At 33.5% G+C, this 26,076-nt stretch overlaps 2 protein-coding genes across 2 annotated transcripts; both read left to right on the top strand.

Moving 5' to 3' along the window:
* Positions 1–12,735: 12,735 nt before the first annotated feature.
* On the top strand, positions 12,736–13,669 carry LOC120194842 (putative leucine-rich repeat receptor-like serine/threonine-protein kinase At2g19230). Its single transcript, XM_039197024.1, has 3 exons — positions 12,736–12,839; positions 12,923–13,389; positions 13,482–13,669. Exons 1-3 carry the CDS (start codon positions 12,772–12,774, stop codon positions 13,667–13,669), a joined length of 723 nt encoding a protein of 240 aa, XP_039052955.1. The 5' UTR covers positions 12,736–12,771.
* An 8,795-nt stretch (positions 13,670–22,464) lies between these two features.
* Positions 22,465–24,882, top strand: LOC120194827 (transcription factor bHLH106-like). The gene is made up of 2 exons (XM_039197012.1): positions 22,465–23,370; positions 24,179–24,882. The coding sequence occupies exons 1-2, from the start codon at positions 23,056–23,058 to the stop codon at positions 24,683–24,685; spliced, it is 822 nt and encodes a 273-aa protein (XP_039052943.1). The 5' UTR covers positions 22,465–23,055; the 3' UTR covers positions 24,686–24,882.
* Positions 24,883–26,076: the final 1,194 nt, after the last annotated feature.

Raw genomic sequence — 26,076 nt, 5'->3', positions numbered from 1 at the left:
ATCCAGTAACATCCTCGTGGGTGCATTGACTCCATTATAGAACATGACTACTTGAGTCCAATCATGAAAACCATGATTTGAACACTTTCGAAACAAACTCTTGTAACGATCCCAACACTCATACATGGATTCGTCGTCGCCCTGGCGAAAAGATGATATTTCATTCCTTAGCTGCTATTCATATTCGATGGGTTGTACCTCAATAAAAAAACTCTTGCAAAGATCGGCCCATGATTCCATCGAACCGGCTGGTACACCACTCAACCAAGATCTTGATCGGTCACGCAATGAATACGGAAAAAGCTTTAATTTCAGAAAATCCTCATGCACTCCTTCTTGGCGGAAAGAATCACAAACTTCCAGAAAATTGCGAATGTGTTGCCTGGCATCTTCAGTTGGCATACCCCCAAACTGCCTAATGGAATTCAACATGTTGAACATGACTGGTTTCAGCTCGAAATGTGCAGCTTGAATTTCGGGTGCCACAATCCCAGGATTCAGATCATCCAGCATCGGATTTAAATGATCTCGAATAACACGAGGCCTGATAGCAGGTTCAGCATTGTTTAATGTCGCGGCATTCTGATTTCCGTCGTCTTGACCAATGCCTTGGTTTCCAATCTGATACATATTTCCTTGAGCACGTATTCTTCTTCTAAAGAGTCTTTCAATCTCAGGTTCTATTGGTTCCAAAGGCTCTTCAGAATTTCTTCTAGGCATACACTAAATAAACCTGAAAAATAAAACAAAAATATCAAGTAAACTATACAAAAAAAATAAAAATGCAAAACAAAATAAAATGCTCTGGCAAAACTAAATAACTTCAGGCTTCCAATCCCCGGCAACGGTGCCAAATCCTTGTTCGCGTGTTGTGAGTACTATAAAATATACGCAAATAATGTGCAAGTATACACAATCGCTCAAGTAATATAATGATGAGTGAGTATCGTCTCCACAGGGATTGGGTGAAATTACGAAAGTCTAACCAAAGCAACGCACTAAATTATCTAAGTATAGTTAGTCTTGATATATACAAATGTCACGGCAATGGATATGTGTATGCTGGAGGATGCGGATTGATGGTGTGATGGTGTAGCAAATAGAAATACAGTGGCAATGATGGATGTTTAATGTTGAGTATGGTGAAATGTCAAGGCAATGAAAAATGGTAAAAACAGTAAATAAAAAGATAAATAAAATAAGAAGAAAATAATCCTCACGTGACAAGCTTCCAATGAAATGAATGGTAAGGATTGGTCTAAAGTTGCTAAACTTATTTCTCAAGTATATTTAAGCTAACTGGTCTTTACTTACTCGACAGGGCTTTCCTAAAGTGTTCAAAAGAACCTAACAGAATAGGATACCAAGGCATCTGCTCTCACTCAACGATGTTGGACAGCCTACCCTATTGATAAAGACACCCTTTTTTAGTCGTTGAAATCCTATCCTAGTCTCTTCCGAGATCTAAGGGATGAAGTTATAATATTCCTAGGCCGGTTCAAAGCCCCTTGAAAATACCATAACCCATTGCTTATGAGGATCTTATCTTGCGTTTCTTCCGAATACTTACAAGTATTTTTAGCTTAGGATTCTTCAGAATACCTAACCTTCATCTAAGAGATGGACATTTCCATGCCTCTTACAAGCCTAGATGGTGAAGCATTCATAAGCAAAGCAAATAAAGAACCAAAATAAACTTAAATATACTATTGAAAATAAAGTTCAAACAACCATTCAACCAACCACCACCAAATAAGTTAGTTCATGGTGGGGTTCGAAATATCCAAACACAAAGTCATGAAAGTATACGTTCCAACAGCCCACAAAATAATATAAAAATAGCAACAAAAAGGGAAGTGAGAAGAAGCCTTCGACGCACCACCGGAGGTCTCCTCTCGGCCACCACGAACCACCTAGCTCGCTAGCTCCTTCCGGCGCCTAGCTTGCCACTCCTTGGAGCTTTATCAATGGAGGAATATTCCCAGGGAAGAAGAAAGGAAAAAAGAAAATAAAAATGTGATTTTTCTGCTCTATACGTGTGATCTTCGTCCTCCCTTCCTTTTCTCTCATGAGGTGTCATTTATATTAAAAATATCTAGGGGTAATGATGAGGTTGTTGGGTGCAAAATACCCCTCATACCCCTAGAATCATATGTTGTGCATGAACCTTATCCTCCAAGTGGCAGTGGTCCATTGGCAGCTCTGGCAGGCGGTTACAGCAGTCCTCCACGTGCAGAGACAGTTGTCCAGTGCCAGCTGTCCTGATGCAGAAATATCTTTTTTGTCTTTTTCTGCGCCGGAAATGCCAAGGCATTTCAATCTGCTTTAGCAATGTGTGATGCCACGGCATTACTTCCCAAAGAATCCTTTTTCTTGCTATTCCCTGCACACCATAGACAAAACTGCACATTTCCCTCAAACAGCACCATTAAGAAATAAAATAGCACAACCACCACAAATGCAACTATATGCAACTACATGATCCTAAAATGACTAAAATGAGCTTTTAAACAAACAATAACTTAAGTGAAAAAGGCTTTAAAAGTAGCCTTTTTAGGAAGTTAACAGATGTATTGTCTTAAAAATAAAATCAAAATAAATATGCCCCATATTATATTAAGTGAACTAGTGGATCATAAACATTGTTCCTTCAAAACATGTTGAAACATTGATTTATGGATGTCTTCTTAGTAACCCCTTTATCAAACTTGGTCTAGACGTCTCTCTTGACAATCCTATCCCACTTCAAAATCAAATCAATCTCACATCCTTGAAGAAAGAGGATTGGAAACAAGACGAGGTAACCGGTCAATGGGTTTTTAGACCAGGCAAGCAAACTCTGAGAGCTAGTTCCTCACGAACTGCTCCTAGCTCCTCTCGTGCTCCTCCTCCTCCGGCTGATAACGATGATCCTGAATTTCAACAACTTATGCAAGACATCGATGATCACGTACCTGATGACGAGCCTGCACCGGAACCAGCTCCACAAGAAGAACAAATACCTTCGTATTTTCGTTCGTTTTTGGAGACATTTGATTTACGGTATGCGTCCATGGATTCGCGCTTCACATTCATTGAGTCCCAGCTCTCTACCTTGGCAGCTCGATAACAAGATATGAATGATCGTTTGGATGCACTCTCGCTTGAGATGAGAGCTCGTTACCCTTCTCCTCCTCCCGATCCTTCAATGGATGAATAGACTTATCTTTCTATGATTGTTTTTGGGTTGAACTTGAATTGTTAAAACATTTTGGATTGTCTTTCTTTGATTGTTGGATGGTTGTTTGATATTTTATTTCATATATATTTTGGTTTGTTACAACATATGCATCATTTATTTTTTAGTTGAAATATGACCAATTTACCATTTCATATTTTTATTATGAATATTGATTATGAAACTAATGGCTAATCTCTCTTTTGATTATGATCTTAGCAGCTTAAGCTATATATATATATATATATATAGATATTTAATCAATTGACTATGTTTTTCAAAACCTTGTTTAAATTGATTTTAAGTCTTTTTGATTTAACAAAAAGGGGGAGAAGTGTTAAGTGTTAAAAGTTTTAAAGGGGAGAAGTGTTATAGTAAGGGGGAGTAATTTGGAGTAATTTTTCAATTGATTTCAAAACTTATTTTCAAAGAAAATCTTAAAATTACTCAAGAGTTTTGTTATATCAAAAAGGGGGAGATTGTTGAAAACATTTTTGATGTTTCGATATAACAAATTAAGTTAAATGAATTTTAAGATTTTATAAATGATTTTATAAAAGTATATTCGATTTAATTACTTGAATATCAAATCATTACTCCAAGTCTTTTAAGATCAAATTCAAACCTTACTAAATGTGTAAAATTGTGTTTTATACTTAATATATTTTTGAAACAATTTTCACAAAGTATTTTGAACCAAAATCAAGCCTGAAATCAATTTTTCAGAGTGATGCACCGATGCACCAATCCATGCATCGATGCACCATGAATTAAATTGAACATCAAATGCATTTCATGCATCGATGCACATACCATGCACCGATGCACTGAGGATTTTATGAAAACATCGAATGCATTTGATGCATCGATGCACTCTGGCTATTTTAAATCATCAAATGCACTTGATGCATCGATGCACTCTTAGTGCACCGATGCACTAAGGGTTCAACGGTCAAAATATTTGAATTTTACACTGATGCACCGATGAACCATGGGTATGCATCGATGCACTGACGCTCCCAACTGTTTTAATTAATTGTTTTCACACTTAAACGGCTCTATTGACTCCACTAATCATCCCCAACATTCAGAAGTGATTCAAGGTGTATTTAAGCAAGCTTAGAAGCCATTGATCAAGAACAAGAAACATCAAGCAACTAGAATCAAGAGAGAATCAAAGAGAAAGCATCAAACCTCAAGTTTGAGCATTTCAAACCTATTTTTCATTAAATATTCATTTTGCTTTCAAGAACACTTATTGTGCTAAATTGTATTTATTCTTGAGTGTTCTTCCTTTGTTCTAGAATTGTGCAAACATATTTGCCTTGTGAGGTTTTTCTTGTGAGTTTGCAAATTTGTAATCTTCTCTTTGAGAAAAGAGTGTTCTCAAGAATTGAGGTATATTCTTGAGGGAGTTGTAAGGTTATCTCTTTGGCCTCAAAAGAAAGAACAAATTAGTGAATTTGTTGGAAAATCCTTAGTGTGGATAGCTAAGGTAGTGGACTTAGACTTTGGTTGATAAAGTCGAACCACTCTAAATCGCTATGCAATTACTTTCAATTTTCTGCAAAAGCTTCCACAAAATTTTAATTGCCAATTCACCCCCTCTTGGTCGATTGCGTCAATCGATTAACTCAACATTATGCTTCAAGAGAAACTGTCTCAATGGAGACAATTTTTTTTCAAGGGAACCTATCTCAAGAGAGACAAAATTCATTTCAAGGGAAATGTTTTCAATGTTTATGTTTCAAGAGAAACTGTCTCAAGGGAGACAAAATTTTGTTTCAAGAGAACCTATCTCAAGAGATACAAAATTCATTTCAAGGGAAATGTTTTTAATGTTTATGTTTGCAATAGAAACTATATCAAGAGAGACAAAACTTAGTTCCAAAAAAATGTCTCAAGGGAGACGAAATTTGTTTCAAAGGAAACAAATTCAAAGATTTTGTTTTAAGAGAAACTATCTCAAGAGAGACAAAATTCATTTCAAGGGAAATGTTTTCAATGTTTATATTTCAAGAGAAACTGTCTCAAGGGAGACAAAATTTAGTTCTAAAAGAAAATGTCTCAGGGGAGACGAAATTAGTTTCAAAGAAAACAGATTCAAAGATTTTGTTTCAAGGGAAACTGTCTAAGGGAGACAAAATTTGTTTTTAGAGAAACTGTCTCAAGAGAGACAAAACTTAGTTCCAAAAAAATTGTCTCAAGGGAGACGAAATTAGTTTCAAGGAAAACAGATTCAATTATTTTGTTTCAAGGGAAACTGTCTCAAGGAAGACAAAATTTGTTTCAAGAGAAACTGTCTCAAGAGAGACAAAACTTAGTTCCAAAAGAAATTGTCTCAAGGGAGACGGAATTAGTTTCAAGGAAAACATATTCAATTATTTTGTTTCAAGGGAAACTGTCTCAAGAGAGACAAAATTTGTTTCAAGGGAAACTGTCTCAAGGGAGACAAAATTTGTTTCAAGAGAAACTGTCTCAAGAGAGACAAAACTTAGTTCCAAAAGAAACTGTCTCAAGGGAGAAGAAATTTTTTTCAAGGGAAACATATTCAAATATTTTGTTTCAAGGAAAACTATCTTAAGAGAGACAAAATTTTTTGTTTCAAGGGAAGTTGTCTCAAGAGAGACAAAACTTGGAAAATGTCTCAAGAGAGACAATGGTGAGCACGATTCCCTTCGTCGTGAAGTTAAAACCGTGGATGACCCCTTCATTGTGAAGTTAAGCCTTGGAATTGGATATCATTTGCCGTGAAGTTGAAATCCAAGTAAGTTGTATTGTTCCGAGCCCAATATCCTCCGCCGTGAAGTTGAAATTGGCTCTGGAACTGGGAAATGTTTATTGACAACCAGTCGTGCCTTCGCTGTGAAGTTGAACTTGTGTTGTCTCGAGTCTAATATCCTTCACTGTGAAGTTGAAATTTGCTCTGAAACTGGGAAGCACCTTCGTCGTGAAGTTGAGCCTTAAAATGGCACGATATCCTCCGTCGTGGAATTGAAATCGTGGATGGCCCATTCGTCGTGAAGTTGAAATCCAAGTATTGTATGTTACGGGTGGACACGATTCCCTTCGCCGTGAAGTTGAAACCGTGGATGACCCCTTTATTGTGAAGTTTGGCTTCGAGCTAGATATTCTTCGTCGTGAAGTTGAAATCTAATCTCGAGCAAATTATGTCGCTTTGAGTCCAATATCCTTCGCTGTGAAGTTGAAATTGACTCTAAAGCTGCAAAAGTTATGTATGTGAAAAAAATGATGTTCTAAAATGCATGCATAATGAATTAGTTCTTGTTTTATTCATCGAACAGAATCTCATTTTTTGTCTGTTGGTTCCTTTACGTGGAGGAAAGACCTTCGGAAGATCTAATAATTCACATCAGGATATTGAATTCCCAATATTCGATGTTGAATCTCAAAAATTCCCCAACATTTGATGTTAAATCTCAAAAAATGCCCTAGCATTTGATGTTGAATCTTCAAAGATGCCCTCATTGTTCCTCATTTTTTGCTTCAGCATTGATTATAAGCATGAGCTTTGTGTTTGAGAGCCACATGTCATTTACCAAGATCCACTCTAGAAAGATTGTCTTGTTTTGAAAAAAAATGTTTTTTCTTTCTATTTTATTTTCAAAGTTCTGAAAATATCAATTAAAAGAGTTTCGAAAAATGTTTAGTCAGAAGTTTTGAAAATATTACACCTTTCACGCTTTTACAATTGAGACGAATCATAAAACTAGAGTTCATTGGATATCAAAGAATTAATTACATTTTTAATCCTTCAATAAATTATAGCTATTTGACACGTGCCAAGATCAAAGCTATTTTTGGGAAATGGTTAAGTAAGGAAAGGATAAAAAAGTCTCAGGTTATTGTGTTTGGTCGAAGGTTTGGCATTTTTATTTATTTGATGCTAAAAGGTTTGATGGGGTAGCTTGTATACTCCTCTACTGAAAGTGTTCTCCGACTCCCAGCTTTCATGGTCATGCTCGGATTGTGCGATGCTTTATCAAGGAATTTGTATGATCGCCTCAGCTGCCCAATTTTTATATTCGATTCGCCTTTTTAGGTTTTCAACTCAAATCCTCATTTGGTTTCAAGACGTCATTCGTAATTTACGTCTTGAACCCCCTTTGTTATTTTTCTCTATCATGCATTAATTACATTGTTTTTTGTAAATAAATATTAATCCTGATGGGAGGGATGAAATCTGGAGATAGTTTCTTCTGTTCAGAACTTCATGTATGATTAGAAGGGACTTTTAAGGCACGTAATGTAGGTCATGGTTCATGGTTATGAAAGAAAATGATAAATAGGCCCAAACAAGTGTTTAAGGGTGATTGAACCAAGGATTAATTCATTCTGATGTCTTCAATCATATCTTGCTCAATTTGAATCTGCTCGTATGTGTCTCTCTCTTGATGCTCTATGATCTTCGAGTGGAGTGATTCAGAAATGATTGTGCTTGATCAATCTCATTTGATGCTCTATGATCTTCGAGTGAAGTGGTTCAGTGATTCAGAAATGATTGTGCTTGATCAATCTCATAGTTTGAATCGAGAGAATCTTTGCATATGCATCTTGTCTTCTTTTTTCTTCAATTTTCCTTTGTTTTTTTCTCTTTTTATTTTCTCTTTGCTTTTTTTCTCTTTTTGTTCTGATTGAATCTTCGCACTTGGCATTTGGTTCACCTTTCAGTATCTCATCTGAATCAATGTCTTCACTCATACGATCATATTTTCTCCACCTTGCCCCCCAGTGTGGAGGATGATCCTTGGTTAGGGTTGAATCAGAAGAAAAATACTATAGGCTCAAAAGGGGACACAAGAGATATATATTTTCTCCTATTGTGAAGGGGTAAAGAAAGAAAGTCGTTCATCATTTCATACATGGAAGCTTTCACAGAAGAGGTATCCCAGGGGGATAGATTTTCAAGATTAATTTTATTCACATGAAAACAATGTAATTAATGCATGATAGAATTATTTCGAGTGAATTCTTCTTTCTGCTTCTTACCCCCAACATGTCTTAATGTTCAGGCTCCCTGCGAGATGCCCCAAGTTGTGTCTTAGAAGAATGCTCATGATCAAATGAACAACTCAATGCCTTGGGTTTTAATGGTATAAAAATGTCAATTTTGAGTCTAAAAAGACAATGGTATGACTTTATTGACTCAAAGAAAGATATGGGTGTATAAAAAAAATTCAAATGGAGGTAATGTCAAAATTTAGTCTTTTTGGTAATGACCATGAGTTATTTTGGGTAAAGAATCAAGGTATTTTATTTTGGGGTTTGAGACATGATAAGAAAGGTCTAATCTTGCCATATTTCAAAAATCTATAATTCTTGAAGAATTAAAAGAATCTTAATTCATTTAATATTCGAATAACAAAAGATTAAAATTTGTTCAATTGCTCCACCTTAGAAAGTAGCATAAATTCAATCGTTTAAAAGATTAAGCAAACAGGAAAGATCAAAGACGTGTTCAAGCAAAACAATCCTCTAAGTGCAAATGATATATGCAATGCCCCCTTCTTCGGCTGTCCATGCCCTTGAATCCATCAGGTTTTGGATCTCGCGCTTCAGCGCCTTATAGTTCTCAGAGGAATGTTTGGAGCATCCTATGTGGTAACTGCAAACAGCTTCACATCGTAGCCCTTAGGATATGTGGACTCTTTTCTCAGATCATTCTAGTAGGCTTAGTCGTACAACCAGCAGATCGGGCTCATTTGTTGTGATTTCAGTTTTTTTCTTTTGATGTTACAATCTTGCTTCCATGTGGTGTCATGTGGTTAAAACCACTTCATCGAATTCTTCATGAAGAAATTTCATGTTTATAAAAATGCTTAAAAATGAAATGTAGATGCAAAATGCAAAAATGCATGAAATGTTCGAGGCATTGATCCAAAAACATGTATGTTATTATAAATAATCTTTATTGGGAAAAAAGTGTTTTATCTTTTAAGAGACAATAAACATATTTAAAGGTACATCCGGACTAAATCCTCTAGACCCAGAACAGGTTGACTAGTCATTTGCCTTCGTCTTTCACCGGTTGAATAAACTATCGAACCGCTCCGGCCTCTCTGGATGAACCGTGAAAATGTTGAGTTGTTTTTGTACTGGTTCCCAAAAGTATCGAATGACTGCATCTCTGGCTTTCATCCTTTTCTGAATCGAAAACTCCATTGAAATCCTCCATCAAATGGATTATCCGAAGTTCATTTGCTTGTTTCTTGAATTTGTCGACAATGACTTGCCATCTTGTTCTTGTTGTCTTTGAATAGACTCTCGAGGTTAGTAACATTTTTTCGTCTTGCCCTTGCCACCTTTGTCAACACATTTTTGAAAAGTTGACTTTTGATCTATTTGATTGTGGGCACCATGTCTTCTTGATCGAATGTGATACATAGTTGTCTTGCAGATTATCCTCATTTTCTTTCTGAGTCTTTTCTGACCATAGTCGGACCCCTGCGTTTTTCACCTCTTGTATTACAACCCCTTTGTCCATTAATGCAGATTATTCATGTTTTAACAAACACGTTTTTGGTAGATCAACACCTCTTTTAAATGATTCAAACGATGAAAACAAAATAAAAGAGAGAAAAAATGAAAAGAGGTTAGTGATGTGAAAATAATAAAAAACAATCATGAAAATAAAGTCCTACCCCACATGATATCTACCACACATACTTATTATTCCTACCTGGACATGATCTCTATACCGCATGTTAATTTCAAACAAATCCTATCCGCATGTTAATTCCATGTATTCTCCCGGTTTAGGTTCTACAGAAGGTACCCGAGTTCTCCTTGTTGGTGCCCCCTTGGTCTTGCCAGACCCTTAGTCCTAAGCCCATTGCAAGCTTATGTGGACTAAGTTAAACTCGAGAGAAAACATTCCCTTATGCCCGCACAGTGAATAAATTCACACGAAGACATAAGGTATATGAATCTCGAAGGCTACTTGCTAGGCCCACACGGTGAATAAATTCACACGAAGGCGTCACTTTCACCCCCACTTAAAAGGTTTCAGAGCTCGGGTATAGAGCCTTAGATGAAAATTTTGAAAATCTGAAATCATCAAAAAAATGTCAGTACAACTATTTATTTGAAAAATAATCAAAGGTAAGTAATTGGAATCGAATGAATAAATTAAAATTAAAATTTACCATTTTCGCATAAAAAGACAACACAAAATTAATTTCAGCCTGACTCACTTACCGGTCCCCAGCGGAGTCACCAAGCTGTCGTAACCGTCTTTCGGTTGGGCCCCGGAATTGGGCTTCGAATTGAAAATTGTGGATTGGAGTCGCCACCGACCACTTTAAAACGAATTTAGGTGGGTTGGACACCATCTTACATGCTATGCGTTTTTACCAGAAATGTGTCGGGTTCGGGAGTCGGTTACGGTCAAGGAAGGATTAACACCCTTGAACTACCCTTTCGGTACCAATTAATTTGTCGGTTGTCTTAGTTGCGAAAATTTGAAAGTTAGATTAAAATTTAACAAACCCGATTCAAATTACTTACAATTAATTGATTTGAAAGCGTATTCTTAAAAAAGTCAATAAACATGTTAGAAAAAAGGTAATAAAAACTAACAAAATAGAAAACTGATGAAATAGAGAAGATAAAATAAAACAAATAAAAGAATAATAATAAAATAACGATAACAAGTAAATTAAATAAAAATAAAGAAACAAAAAGAAAAATAAGACATAAAATAAATAAATAAAGTCCATAAAAGCAAATGAAATAAATAAAATACTAGAAAATAATGGTGAAAATAATATATACATAGTGAATAAATAAATAAATGCAATAGGGGAAAATATAAAATAAAATTAAATAAATAAAATAGATATAAGATAAACGAAATGATAATATATATATATATATATAATAAATAAAAACATAAAAAAATAGTAAATATATATATATAAATTAATAAAACAGATAATGAAAATTAACACATATATATATATATATATATATATATATATATATATATATATATATGTAATCTAAAAATATATATATACTAAAATAAAAAAGAAAATGCATAAAATGTAAAAAAATATTACATGAAAAAAAAGAAAAAACAAAACAATTAAATAAAATGAGTAACAAGAGAAATGTGCGTATAAAAAAAATTAAATAAATAAAATAATAATAATTAAAACCATTGTTTTGAAAACCGGACCGGTCGGTTCAACCGGAAACCGCTGCCTAGTCCGGTTCAATCTACACCGGTTGAACCATTATTAGTGAACCGGCCGGAACCGTTGAACCGTTCAAACCGGACCGGCTAAAAACCGGAAAAACCGCCAAATTTGTTTTTTTTTTTAAATTAAACCAAACGACGTCGTTTGTTAAACGAGCCAAGTCGAACTCAAGTATTGCTGAGCTCAACTCGAACTTGAAAACTTTAAAAGTAAGCTCAACTCGACTCAAACTCACTAGCTAAAAATTATCAAGTTCAACTCGAACTCGAAATATAATATTGAAACTTGAACTCGAAAAGGCTTGAACTCAAAAAAAATTTAGAAGCTCGATTGAAGCCTAAAATTCGAGCTTGATTGAAGTGAAAGAATAATTCACTCAATGCTCACCAAAAGGCTCCATGATTTTGAATGCCAAATTACCTCTATTATTTATAGAAGTTAGTTGGGATACTCTTCTATGTTTCTTAGCCATGTGTGATTGTTTTGTTCTTATATTTTCTCTTTAGACTTTTGGGATGCTCTTCTATGTTTCTTAGCCATGTGAGATTGTTTTTAAAAAAATTAAACCAAACAATATTATTTTGTTATGATTTTTATAGCCCCAAATTTATTTTTTAATTATAGTTATATAATTATATTTATTATTTAATATGTTTTACCTTAATTATTATGTTGTAGTTAATTTGAATTATTTTGTTTCACTTGATTTTATGGTTTTTAACTTATATATGTTATGACTTGCTTTGAATATGACTTGTGATATAAAAAATCATTTTTTATTAAATATTTTTGGTATTTTTATTTAATTTTTTAAATAATTATGACGTCGTCCGGTTCTTCCGACCGGTCGGACCGGTTTGACCGGTTGAACCAATGAATCGGTAGCATGGCCGGTTCGCTAACCGGTCCGGTTTTGAAAACCATGATTAAAACGTAAATGTAAGAGACCGAACCAAAAGTAAAAAAGATGCTACCTTTAATTTCCTTTTTGAATCGTTTATAATAGCTTTGCCTTTGTATTTTCCGTGCTTTCCTCTGTATTTTGTATGTCAATCTTGTCCTACCAATGGGGAGGATTACATGTATTTATAGTGAAAAAAACTAACTATTTTTATAATCCTATTAACAATAGAATCCTAATGCAACTAGACTCCTTGCTCGGTTGTTGCACGTTTGTTGGTGTGGTTGTTGCTTTAAAAGATATGGTGGTGGAAGAGTCTTCCTAGGAGATGAACTCTTACTAGTTCTATCTTTTAAGAAAATAGGTGTCTACACATTGCTTTCTTGATTTTTATAGAATCTATTCCACTGCCTGATGGTATGTAACCCCAGATGAGAAGGGATATGGCATGGTTCAATAGTTATCGCTATGATTATGGAGCCAAAGATAGGATTCTTGGGTAAGAAGATAACCCAATTTCATATACTACAACTATAGACCTTGAAACAATGACATGCATAATGTATACCATACATATATCAGGTACCCTGATGATCCATACAACAGCATATGGGAGCCTCGGATTCCACCTGGCCTAGAGCCGGTAACTACAAATTTCACTTCCATCGATGTTACATCTGTTAATGACCCTCCCGATTCTGCAATAAGCACAGCAGTTGAGGCTCAAAATTCATCAGATCCTATTGACTTGAGTTTTGGTTTTGGCAATGTAAGCCACCTAGACCATGTGGAAATGTGCTTCACTGAGCCATTCCTGCAAACTAGTGATACTAGATCCTTCAGTGTACTCGTGAACAAAAATTACGTTAACACTACCAGACCAGAATACCATAACTGTGTCAGCATTGGGGCAAACACCCTGTCTGTTTGCACTTTGAATGTTCAGCTAGAACCAACCAGCAATTCCACACTATCACCGATAATAAGTGCCATAGAAGTTTACACTGTTAGTGAACCTCTTGTCACTGCAACTACATCACAAAATGACTGTAAGGCTCATTTCACCCTAATTTTTTTACTCCCAAGTCAATGTAGTATGTATTTTTTCGGGTTTAACTTGAAGGAAATGTTTGTTAAGAAGTGGAGGGATTGGGAGAATTTGTGGAGACCTTCAAACAGCTGAATGGATGGAACGGGGAACCATGTTTACCGGATGACACCATCTGGCAGTGGCTAAACTGCAGCCCTGATTATCAACCTTCAAGAGTAACTGCAATGTATACACAAATCTTGACACAGTTTTATTTTCTCTTAATGTTTCTTGCCTAGCAAGAAAGTTCCTTGTGCCAAAACCCGAAATTCTACACTTTCTTGGAACAAACTTATCTTACATCGTTGACATCCGTAAATCAACTTTAACGTCATCAAATAGTGTTAAGCAAAAAAACGTTTTCTCGTGTAGCATATATCTTTCTGGATACAGTCTGCAAGGTTATCTCCCAGATTTCAGCCAAATGGATGCCCTTGAAGTAATGTGAGTTATTTAACTTTTCAACATAACACCATTAAATTAAAAATATTGCCATCCACTGCTTGTTTGTTTTTAAGCTTTTTAATAATTGCTGTTTTTCTCTTCTTGAATTAGAGATCTGCATAACAACAGACTTCATGGGGCCATTCCAGATTTTCTTGGAACACCGCCTAAAATACGTAAACTATCAGTCGCATGCTCAAATCCGACTCGAATAAAAAAACTGCAAACTAAATCATCTTTCTTTCTTTCCATATACATATTCACAGTGATCTCCGAGATAATGATTTTTCTGGCTATGTTCCTAGAACAATAACAGATAACAAGCAACTCGAATTCAAGTAAGCAGGGCAGGGCAACTGGCAAGCTCATCTTCAAGCATTACTTTTGTGTTCAATGTTTTCCAAGTGTTGAAACTTACCATTGTTCCTGGTTAATGTTCGGGCAGGATTGATGGGAATAAGAATATGAAGTACCCAAAAAGCAAAAAGGCTGTGACACTAGCTGCAACTGTCGTCGTTTAGATTGTGTTCTTTGGGATTATTGTGTTTTGCTGTTCTAAATGCTGCTCAAATCGTGAAGAATCAACAGAAGAAGCTCCTCGGATTCACACGGTGCGTATATGGAGGGTTGTCCGAATATTGAGGGGAAATTAACCAATGTTTCGAAGTGTGCAATCATGCACTTTTTTCCAAGGCTGTGATTTGCCGCTATGCAAAAGAAATAAATACAAACTTTGATGATATAATAAAGCTAGTAATGGTTTACATTTTTTTACCAGCGAAGAACGTTTACTATGCACCTAGCACCTTACAGATTATCTGGCATATGTTAAGTAATGCATTTTTATAAATATTTTATATTCAAATTAAAGATTTTCATGTGAGTAGTTAACTTCTAGTCATCTCACTTAAATCATTTTTCTTATATCAACCACACACTTCTCCAATAAACCCTTTGCACTCCACGTACTTTCCGAATTTTTATGGACATGATCGTTGGGATTCCATTATCTCAATACAATCAAGAAGATTGTCGGGTATGGAGTGGGAAAAAAACGGATTATTCAGTGTGCGAAGTGCCTATAGATTATTGCTGGAGGATGGGAACGTTTCCCCTACTGAGAGAGCCACGCCATCAAAACATTTGGGAGAGTAATCGTCTGAGAAAAATCAAGTTGCAGGTTTAGAAGGTTTTCTTTAATTTTGTTCCAACTTTTCAGAATCTCTATCAAAAACATATCACAAATAGTCCTTTTTGTCTGCAATGCCCAACGAGTATTGAAAGTAATGTGCATATGATTAGAGATTGTGCTCTTTCGAAACAAGTTTGGCGTGAGATGGGATATCGTTGGCCCCATCATATAGATAATGTAAGTTTCGCTGAATGGTTATCGTGGATTTTCAACAGCAGCAACAGAACACAACATTCAGATATTTTAGTAACTATTTGGGCATTGTGGTTTTGTCGAAACAAGTTTTGTCATCAAGGGCAAATGACCAGAAAAGAGGAAGTGATTACCTTGGTGCGTACACAGTACAACGACTACGCAGAAGCAAACGTTCATCTCCATGGAAACCAGAAACCCCCGATTGTTCACTGGCGGCCACCACTGCGCTCTTCCGTAAAAGCAAATTTTGATGCCCCATTTTTGCAGGATAGAAAAGTAGCCTGATCAGGGGTTGTTATCCGAGATACTGAAGACTCAGATTAGTTTATGATGGCTCAGATTAGTGATGCGGAAGGCCCAATCTTGAGTTTTGTTTAAATCTTCAAGCTTCGGTCGAGTAAAGTTTCTTCAGTTCAAGCAGAAGAGAGAAGGCCAGCAGTCAGTTCTCAAGCTTTGTTTTACTTGGTTTAACTTTTGGGTAAACTAGGCTAGTAGTTCTTTTTATTTTCAATCTCATCGATTTTGATTATCGATTTTTTAATTAAATACGTTTGATCTCTAAATTAAATACGTTTGATCTCCGACCGTTTGGTTCAAGTTAACTCTCGTTAACCTTTAACTTAAGTATTTAAGTGCAATCAAAATTTGTTAAAAAAAATCCACGTAAACTACTCTTCTTTCTCCTCTTCTTCTTCTCTAGGTCAACTCTTCTTCTTTTTCTTCTTCTCTTAAATCCAATTCTGGCAAATTTTTAGCTGACAAATCAGAAGCGTTGGAAGCAAGAAGACCCAGAACGGGAGCGAGGTAAGTGTAGTTTTGAAGCGGATAATACCATAAAAACCAATTACCCAAGTTTTGGTAAACCAAAACCAGGCGTTCGACATAAGGTTGCTCCACCACACCAACGAGGATCTTGAACTCTTTGTACATCTCCACCCCTCTGGTCCACAAGCTACCACTTCTCAGCCTCATTCCTGCAGTCTGAACTCCGGTTAAATTAGAAGGAGCAACGCCTTCGTAGAGCACTCCCGTTTTAGGCCGTACAAAGGCCCTATAAGCATAGTCTTGGAGAAAAGCATCGAGTGCTCTAGCGGCAGCGCTCATTGAAGATGCATTAGTATCGGAAGACTGAACCAGTAGAGTTGGGACCAAGAACAAGAATAAGCAGAGAAACGAAACGAGCATGGCGAGACTCGGAAACAGCAGCAAGAAACTACCGGTGTTGAAATTCATTTACAATGCAAGTGGGCAGGCGGCATTGGAGCAAGTTAGTGGGTTTGAGCTTTTAAGGAAAACATAGATTAAAAATGTAAATTCTGTCAAAGAAACAGATTAAGCCATTAGGTGGTTAATGGAAAGAAGAAGAAGAAGTGATAATGGGAATTTGAGACACGTGATACAATTGCAACACGTGATAATATAAAAGACCGAGTGCATTTAATTAAAAAATAAGTGACCCGAATCGATAATACTAAAACAAAGGTACTACTGGCATAGGTTACCCTTAACCTTTCTAGTCTTTTCATTTATTTTTCAAACTTCTTTTAATGTCCGATATTTTTTTCGAAAAATCACCGTTAAATAATATATTTCTCGATCAGGTACCTGTTATATTTTTCGATCTAACACTCATTGTAGTATAGCGCACCCCATACGTGGCGTAAAGCGCGCCCCTGATTTGTAATAAACCAGAGTGTTAGTTTTATAAATATTTTTAAAATGATGTCTAATATGTAATTAATTTTTATTATGATGATATTTGTATAAAAATGTCAACTTCAAAATAAACCAATATGTAACTTTAGACAAACAATTCTGCAAGTAATCTTTGATGGCCCCCACACGTTTTTACTGTCTTTCTTTTAATAATAATTTTTTTAATATTTAATAATATTTATTAACTTTTAAAATTAATTTTTTTAAAATATTAAAAAAATTATTATTCACTTTTTTAAAAATAAATAAATATTAAATTTTAATTTTATTAAAAATGAATAAACATTATTAACTGTTGTTAAAAAAAATAATAATTAATGAATAATAATTCATTTGATCTTTCAAGTGTAATTAAAAGTTTATTTTAGTATTTTTTATATTTTTAAACAATTAATTTTAAAATATTGTATTTTCAAGACCTAAAGTCAAGTTTATGATTGTTAAACAGTCGTAGGTGTGGAAAGTTACAGGGATCGAATGAAAATTCGATCATACAAAGTTAATAACTCAAAATTGTCTAACTGCTGTCTAAATATCAACTCAATTGTACCACGAATAAACATTCGATCAAAGAGTTGATCTTTTCTGCTCAATCTTCACAAAAACTGTTTTGTCTCATTATTTTCTCCCTCGTATAAACTCATTTTTTTATAACATTCATGCAAAAGAATATATGTATTAATAATATTTATAATGTTTATTCATTTTTAATAAAATTAAAATTTAATATTTATTTTATATTTTTTAAAATTAATATTATATAAATAATATTTTAAATAAAGAGGTGATATTTTTTAGCTTTACATTATATTTTTATTGAATTTTATTCATTTTTAATTCTTTTTTATTGCATTTTTATTTATTTTATATTTTTTATAATTAATATTATAAAGAATATTTTAAATAAAGAAATAATAATTTTTAAGTCTGATTTGTTTGCAACAGTCAATCAAACAAAAAGGGCAAAACAAAAGTGATTAGTATTAAATTAAAAAGCACAGCTTGCAAGGTAACTCTGACTCCCTGCATTGGCAGTGGCAGTGTCAACCACAAATAAATAAAAACAATGACTCAGCTGAATTCTCCAAATAATGCAAAGGATAATAGCAACGTTTTAAGGTTGTCAAATTGTGTTATTAATTCATATATTATATATAAAATATAAATTTAATTATTTTTATTTAATTAAATTGTATAACTTTTCTATAATTATTATGTGAAAATAACAAGTTAACTTTTCTGTAATAATATTAATATATTTCTAAATAAAAAAATTAAAGCTAAACAAAAAGGATAATTAAAATCGAATAATAAATTGTGGGGTAATACATTGTAATTGAATTTGTCAGAGTATAATAAATGTAATTTAAATCTGGCAGCGGAAGAGACAAAAGAAAGACAGTAAAAACGTGTGGGGGCATCAAAGATTCCTTGCAGAATTGTTTGTCTAAAGATTGATTTGTTTTGAAATTGGTATTTTTACATAAATATTATCATAACAGAAATTAATTATATATTAGGCATCAGTTTAAAAATATTTACAAAACTAACACTCGGATTTATTACAAATCAGGTATAGTGCGGCCCAGGAGGCGCGCTTTACGCCACGTATGGTAAAGCGCACCCTGAGGCGCGTTATACTGGAATGTGTGTTAGATCGAAAAATATAGTCTGACGGGTGCCTGATCGAAAAATATATTGTTCAAAAGTGACTTTTCAGGACAAATACCTTAATGTCCACGTTATTGTTTCAGTTTGTTTGGTTCCAGCTGTCCCACACTCCGCTTGAGGGATAGTTCTAAACTCTTTTGTTTTGATTAATAAAGGCTGGCACTCCAAGATTAATATATATATATATATATATATATTAAAAATAATAATTTAATTTCTTTTCTTCCTGTCATTTAAGATCTATCCTTAAAAATCATATTATTTTCCTCAATCAAGCTCCACTTGCATTGCTGTTGTTTCCCATTACCAAGGTCTGTCCTAAATCAAGAGTTATGTAAATGATGAGTATTTAGAAACTTTCTTCACAAACGGATTTGGACGGAGATGGAGGTTTCTTTTGGATGCTCCGAATGGCTGCTTCATGTTTCCACAAGAAAAAACGCATACTGCCTCTGCAACCATTGGTCGTTAGGTTACCCTTTACTAATGGCATTGCCAAAAGACGACTCCTAAATCATTTTTTTATAGAAATCATTTTCTTCGTCAATTCTGTTAACCAGTATTATAATAATTCTCCACTCGTTTATAGTTTTATATTCAAATTGAGAGCTCATCTAATTGATTATATGAAGAGCCGTTAAGTTTTGTACTCTTTGACTTATTTTAAGAGGTAAATGGAGTTCTGGGGTTAATATTTTCGTCTTTCTTTCTTTATTTTTACAACCTTTATCTCCCTTTGTATTATGTTTGAACAAGGGTTCGTTTTGTTCGCTTGCATTACGTAAGAAACTTGTGGAAAAAAGAAGCAGCTGCTTTGAAAATGACAAGTAATTGTATTAAAACTTCATTTGTGGAAAAACGAAGCTGCTGCTTTGAAAATGATAAATAACAAAATTAAAAGTTGTTGACCTCTAAGAACCTAAGACTTCCAATAAGCGAAAGGCATTTGGAAGCAAAGTATTGTTTTGCTTTTGCTGTTTTAATAGAGATCCCATCTATTTGGTTTTAATGCTTAATCAATGTCAACTACTACTTTTTGTTCATAAGAGCCAAAAGTTTTGCACCACTTGCCTTATTTAAATAGATAAGTGTAGTAGTGGGGATAATATTTTCGTCTTTAATTATTCCCCCCCCCCCCAAATGGATTCCAGTTGCTTTCTATCAACCACTGCATGATTTAGCTCTCTTGTTAAGGAGAAATATGCACATTGTTCGCAGTTGACCTCTATTTCCCTTTGTTTTAGGTTCAAAGAAGCGTTCATTTGCATGATGCAAGGAACTTGTGAAAAAAGACAAATAATAATATTAAAATTCCATTTGTGAAAAAAAAGAAGCAGCTGCCTTGAAAATGATATTGAACTCCAGTTGTGAAATTAATATAGGTTGTAAGAAGTATTGAAATTCTTTTCCGTAATTATTTGGTCGCAGTACACTAAATGCCTTAAGCACTTGCAGTAGCCTCAACCGGAGGGGGATGGAGAAGGATCTGTTCCACCATGAGTCATCCATGTTAGAAAATTCACAATTTTATTCTTCTCGCGATTTACATGATGCACACAATTCGGTAGCAAATCCATCGATTTTGGTTTTGGGCCAACTATCATGCACGGTGCACCACCTCATCCTTTCTATCTACTCTAACAAATATAATAAATTAGTATCATTTGTATATTGGAATGGACCCAGAGATATTGATGGATGTGATCTGAAAATTTTAAAACTATATAGATTTTATTTTATTTTATTAATAATCTATCATTTGTATCGTATAAAATCTTATAATTGTATAATTCTTAAATTTATAATATAATTCTTAAGTTAGCACTGGTATAAATTTTTGCACCCATATCTATTCAGAAACAAAATTAAATGGCCTAACTAAATGATATAGAATGAATTATTTTGAAAACCTTTCATTTTCGTCCATTGTATCTTAAAAATGATAATTAAAAAACATAAAAAGTGAAATTCAGAATAGTATAATTGTAAACCGTGATTTTATTATATTATATTTTTTTACAAAATTCTAAATTTAATCATATTTAGAGAGGGGAGAGAGGATTCTATAAAAAGAAAAGGGAAGACTTTTAATAAATATAAAATTCATGACTTAAAAAATACAAGAAAAAAAAAGAACGAATAACTTGATTAACTAACCAAATGTGTTTACTCATATTATAATATTATTTATAATAATATCAATATAATAAATAATTTTGGTCTGTCCTATATTATTTTAATGATTAGGCGTTAGATGAGAAGATTCGAGATTCTTTTGCTAGTGTATTGTTTCAATTTATGGTATTATAAATGATGATATCTATTTTAAACATTATTGATTATTTAAAAATAAACGTTCAAATAGATAAATATAATGTATCACTTACTAATGTTTGAACCTATCACTTCTAGAGATAACAATCATCATTTTAACTATTGATGTCATTTAGTTCGTGTGAAAGCAGAACAAAATCATGTTATTCATAAAGATAAATTATATCAAAGATCTCAATAATAAATTAAAACTTTGATTATTAAACTATAAAAAATATAAAATGATTATAAATATGATTAAATTATAATATTTTAATAATTTGTTAATTAATTTTCGTTAATCCCTTACAAAAAATTAATTCATCTCAACATATATAATTTAATTACTAACTTTCATATGATCCAAATTTAAAAAATTATAATAATGTTACCATATGTCTTTTATATTTAGGGTAAAGTACATAAATGTTCGTCCAATTATAGAATGTTGTTTTGTTGATTCTTCTGAATATTAAAAGTTATAAAATGTTCTCTAGACTATAGAGCGTTGCTTTGTTGAGTCATCCGATTATTAAAAGTTATAAAATGATCTCCTAACTATAGGGCGTTGCTTTGTTGAGTCATTCGACTATTAAAAGTTACAAAATGGTCATTCAACTATTCATATGTTCCAAACTCACCCTTTTTGTTAACAAAATGACAGTCGTCTGAGCTAAATATTAATATGCTGACTGAGATATGATAGTTGTTTGAGATTCTAATATTAGATTTTATCATATTCCAGTTAGTAAGTTAAGGTCCAGCTCAAGCTATCATCAATTTTTTTAATGGAAAACGACGAGTTTGATACATATGAATAGTTGAGTGATCATTTTGTAACATACTATTGTCGGGAGATCATTTTATAACTGTTATTAGTCGAAGGACTCAACAAAATATTATAATATAATTATGGGACCATTTGCGTACTTTAACCTTATATTTAATTAGTTTAAGAGTGGTGAAAATCATTAAACTTTTTTTAAAATGTCAAACTATTTTGAATTTTTTCTCATCCAATTAAGATTTTATATTTTAAAATTTTATAAACTCATCTATTTGTCAACATTGATAGTTAAAATTAATATTTATTTAGATTAGTCGATGCACGAGTCATATCGCAGTGTTATAAAGTGACATTTTAAAAAAAAAAAGATAAATAATTTTTTTTAAAAGTAATAATTATACATATAAATTAACTTTTTTTAATTTAAAAACTACATACATTTTTAAATCAATTCAATTTTAGTACAAAACTAAATGTAAAAATATTCAAGTAAAGGAGCTAAAATACTATTAACCAAATTCAAAGTTGAACCACTTTTCATCTCAACTTGCTTTCTACAATTAGCCTGCCATTTTTGACGATGAACACCAAAGAAAGAAAAATACGTTAACATAGTTTTATGTGGACAATATTTAAAGTGTGACTATACAATAAATATGAATATATTAGGCAATTAACAAGATACCCTAGATTAATTAGAGCTGGTTTAAGCCAATGACCTTCCAACTCTCCCCATCCTCTTTATATAATCCCATTTAGGCGCTGAAGAAATCTTATTCTGTTTTCTACTTTCATAACTCAAACCAATAGATTTTCTCTCTTGATCTGTTATTGAAACCCGATTCTCTGTTACTTGGATTTGTAACCTCCCTTTGCTTTTCAATATTCACCGAAATCCCAAAAATCCCTTAAGAGCCTTTGTTTTTCCTTTCGGTTTTGTTAATTTTTGAACGTTCAAACGTCTGACAACTCTCGAAATGAATCGCACATATCCCGAAGAAATGCTGGAATTCAAGACGACCAAGAAGAAAATGTGGATGTTTTCTTGTTAGTCATTTCATCAGCATAAACTATCTCCCTAGGATTGTCCTCTTGCGTAATGGAAGCTATAATCATATCAGACATAGCACTGATCAACGCCAACAAGAAGAAAGTCGTTAACCAACAGAACTTCCCTCTGCAACAGCTCTCCTTCTGGTTCGCTCCCACCACACGTCCACCTGGTCTACGCTCTCTCACTTCTGGCTCGTAAATTGATTTAGGCAACAAAAAATAAGAAGAAAATTATTTTCTTTTCTTGCTTTTTTATGGCTTCTTACTCTTTCAACAACAACTTTTCATCTGAGAATTGTTACTCTGGTATCTTTGATCCATTTTCGCCTGATTTGGGACCATGCAATGGAAGTTCTAGTGGTGGGTCTTTGTCGCTGTCACAGTCCTTGGTTTTGTATAGTGAGAAAGGAGAACTGGCGAAAGCGCCGGTTAAAGTAAGGAAGAAAACGGTGTCAGAAGAGAATATTAAAGCAGCTTTGAAGAGTCATAGCGAGGCAGAGAGGAGGAGAAGAGAAAGAATCAATGCTCATCTCGATACACTCCGCACCCTCTTGCCCTGCACCCAAAAGGTACCAAGTGATTGAGAACTATTAGTACAATTTTATGTTAAATTCGGATTTATGATTGTCAAACAACAAATACAATTCTGTTCATAAAAAATTCCTTGGGAACAGAGGGATCTTGTTTTGATTATCAATTTTCCTGAAACTGCAACATTTTGAGAACCTACAGCTGTTGCTTATGTTGACTTTGATGAATAATGAATAATGAAATCGTGAGATAATGAAACCGAGTATTTTAATCTCTCTCTGTCTTACTGCATAATATCTTATTTTCTCGCATTTGGAAGATCAATTCTAAAATTTCAGAATGCTAGAGTCAACTGGGGATGGTTCAGCTTTAAGTTTTATTTATGGTTGAAAGCTTGCTTCCAGAAAGAACATTGGAAAATGAAGTGACAATGTAGATAAGATGGACTGATAATCTGTTAACACAAGCTTTATACAATATTATTTTTTCTGTCAAAGCATTGAGTTTGTCGGCTGGACAGTATAAATATATATGTTCAAAAGTGATGACGATCATAATAATTGGTAGGTGGGGAATATGACAACTGTTCTGCTATGTTATGACATGAGGTTTAGTTATTCAATATCAGCTGCTGCATATTTATTTGTTAGAATATACTGTATGTGACATGCGCATTAGATTATATTATGGTTTGAGCGTAAGCAAGGATTTGACATCTATATTAGATGTGTATTTTGGCTGCTCTTTATTTTCCCGAATTTATTTCAGTAATTAACTGGAGAAATCAAAGGGTACTTCCTGGTCATTGTTTGAGCTGATAGCAATGTTTCGATTGCTGATTTGTAGATGGATAAAGCGACATTACTTGGTGAAGTGATTATGCAATTGAAAGAAATGAGGAAGAATGCAACTGAAGCCAGCAAAGGTCTACTTGTTCCGATGGACAATGACGAGGTAAGCGTTGAACCATGTAGTATCGACGAAGCCGATGGGATGGTTTCATTTAAAGCATCCATCTGTTGTGATTATAGACCTCAACTTCTGACTGACCTACGTCAAGCCCTCGATGCACTTCCCTTTTCATTTAAGATTCTCAAATCAGAAATATCGACATTAGGAAGTCGATTGAAGACTGATTTTGTTTTCACAGCCGGCTACAGCAGTGCTGCACATGTCGTCGACAACCATGGTGACGCCGATGCCGATGCATGGCGTTTTCTAGCATGTTCGATTCGGCAGGCCCTGGATTCTGTACTGGAGAAGGCTTCGACGTCACTGGACTACTCCCAATTCTTGACATTCCCGAACAAGAGGCGAAGGATCTCTTACATTGATTCCTCAAGCTCGTCTTAACATTCGAAAAAGGACTAGTCTTTCTTTCGTTTTTCGTTGATGGACGGACAACACAACTCTGCATGATATGCGGGTTGAATTAAATATTTAAACTTTAAAAAACATGTGATAGTGCCCCCAAAAAAAATCATATCGTTTCCAATGACTTGTAATAAATCTATATTGTTCTATGTATGATTACTTTTTATCACGCCAATTTATTTTAAGCTTTAATAAATTAGCACAAACTAGATAATTTTAGTGATTAAAGAGTCTATTATTATCTCTCAAAGTTTTGAGTTTGAATGTTCATTGTCAATAAACCAAGAGTCTTTAAACAAATTATTATAAATATCATATTGTATTTACCCTAGATTTATAAAATAAATTTAGTAAAATAATTTACACCATTAATATATTCCAAATAAAATTTAGGTAATCGATCGTAAAATGAATTTGCAAGCTGATGTTTTAATTCAGAGTGGTTTTATGTTGTTATCCCTAGAACTCTCGTGTTCGAGCATCAATGACTACAAAGCATTTGAGCGTTCATTATCATTTGTCAAGTGGTTGAAATCTTTAGAACATATACTACCACTCGTAATCGCTCTAGATTAATAAAAAAAATAGGAGTGGTTTATTAAAAGAGAGTAAACATATTTACTAAAAATAATTAATATTTAAATTAAATATGAAATAAACACATTTATTTATAAAATTTTAATTTTTTTTATTAATTTAAGGTGATTACAAATGATAATATATGTTCTAAAGACTTTCGACTATTTATTTAGTATTCAAATATTCTGTAATTACTGGTTCTCCAACATTACACCTTTAGAGATAACAATAATTTTTTATCCAAATCACTCCTTTATTTGTCGGTTTATGTTGCTAAGTTGGGCGTTTTCTCTTATTTTCTGTGTAGACATTGGATTCCAGAAACTATGCTAGAAAGGTCGATTTCTACAAGTTTTTATTTTCTGGAAACATGGCTGGATCAGTGGGCATGATTTTGGTAATGTGGCAACGAGTCAGCATCTTCTAAAATGTTCAGTTAGCATTTTCGTGAAAATAGAAGACTCAGCCGCAAATCTAGACGTGAATTTAGGAATTATCTTTATTTTTGGGATTTATTTCAAACAATTAAGGGAATTATCTTTTGCAATTTATTAGGATTATCTTTTATGATTTTTAGGAATTATCTTTGCAATTTTTTAGCTATAATCTCTTAGGATTTTTAGGGTTTTCGAGGACTATAAATACCCCATTGGTGTAAGCCTCAAATCATCATTCATATCTCGAATTCTTTTGTTTTTCTTTGCTTTAGTTTTCTTCTTCAATAAAGTTTTTACTTTTCTCTTTAAGTTTTTACTTTTGACCTTTTATTTATTTTCTTTAAAATGCTAAGT

Source organism: Hibiscus syriacus, unplaced genomic scaffold, assembly GCF_006381635.1.
Source record: "Hibiscus syriacus cultivar Baekdansim isolate YM2019G1 unplaced genomic scaffold, ASM638163v2 tig00117002_pilon, whole genome shotgun sequence".
Classification (NCBI taxonomy): Eukaryota; Viridiplantae; Streptophyta; class Magnoliopsida; order Malvales; family Malvaceae; genus Hibiscus; species Hibiscus syriacus.
This window is presented reverse-complemented; position numbering and strand designations above follow the sequence as displayed.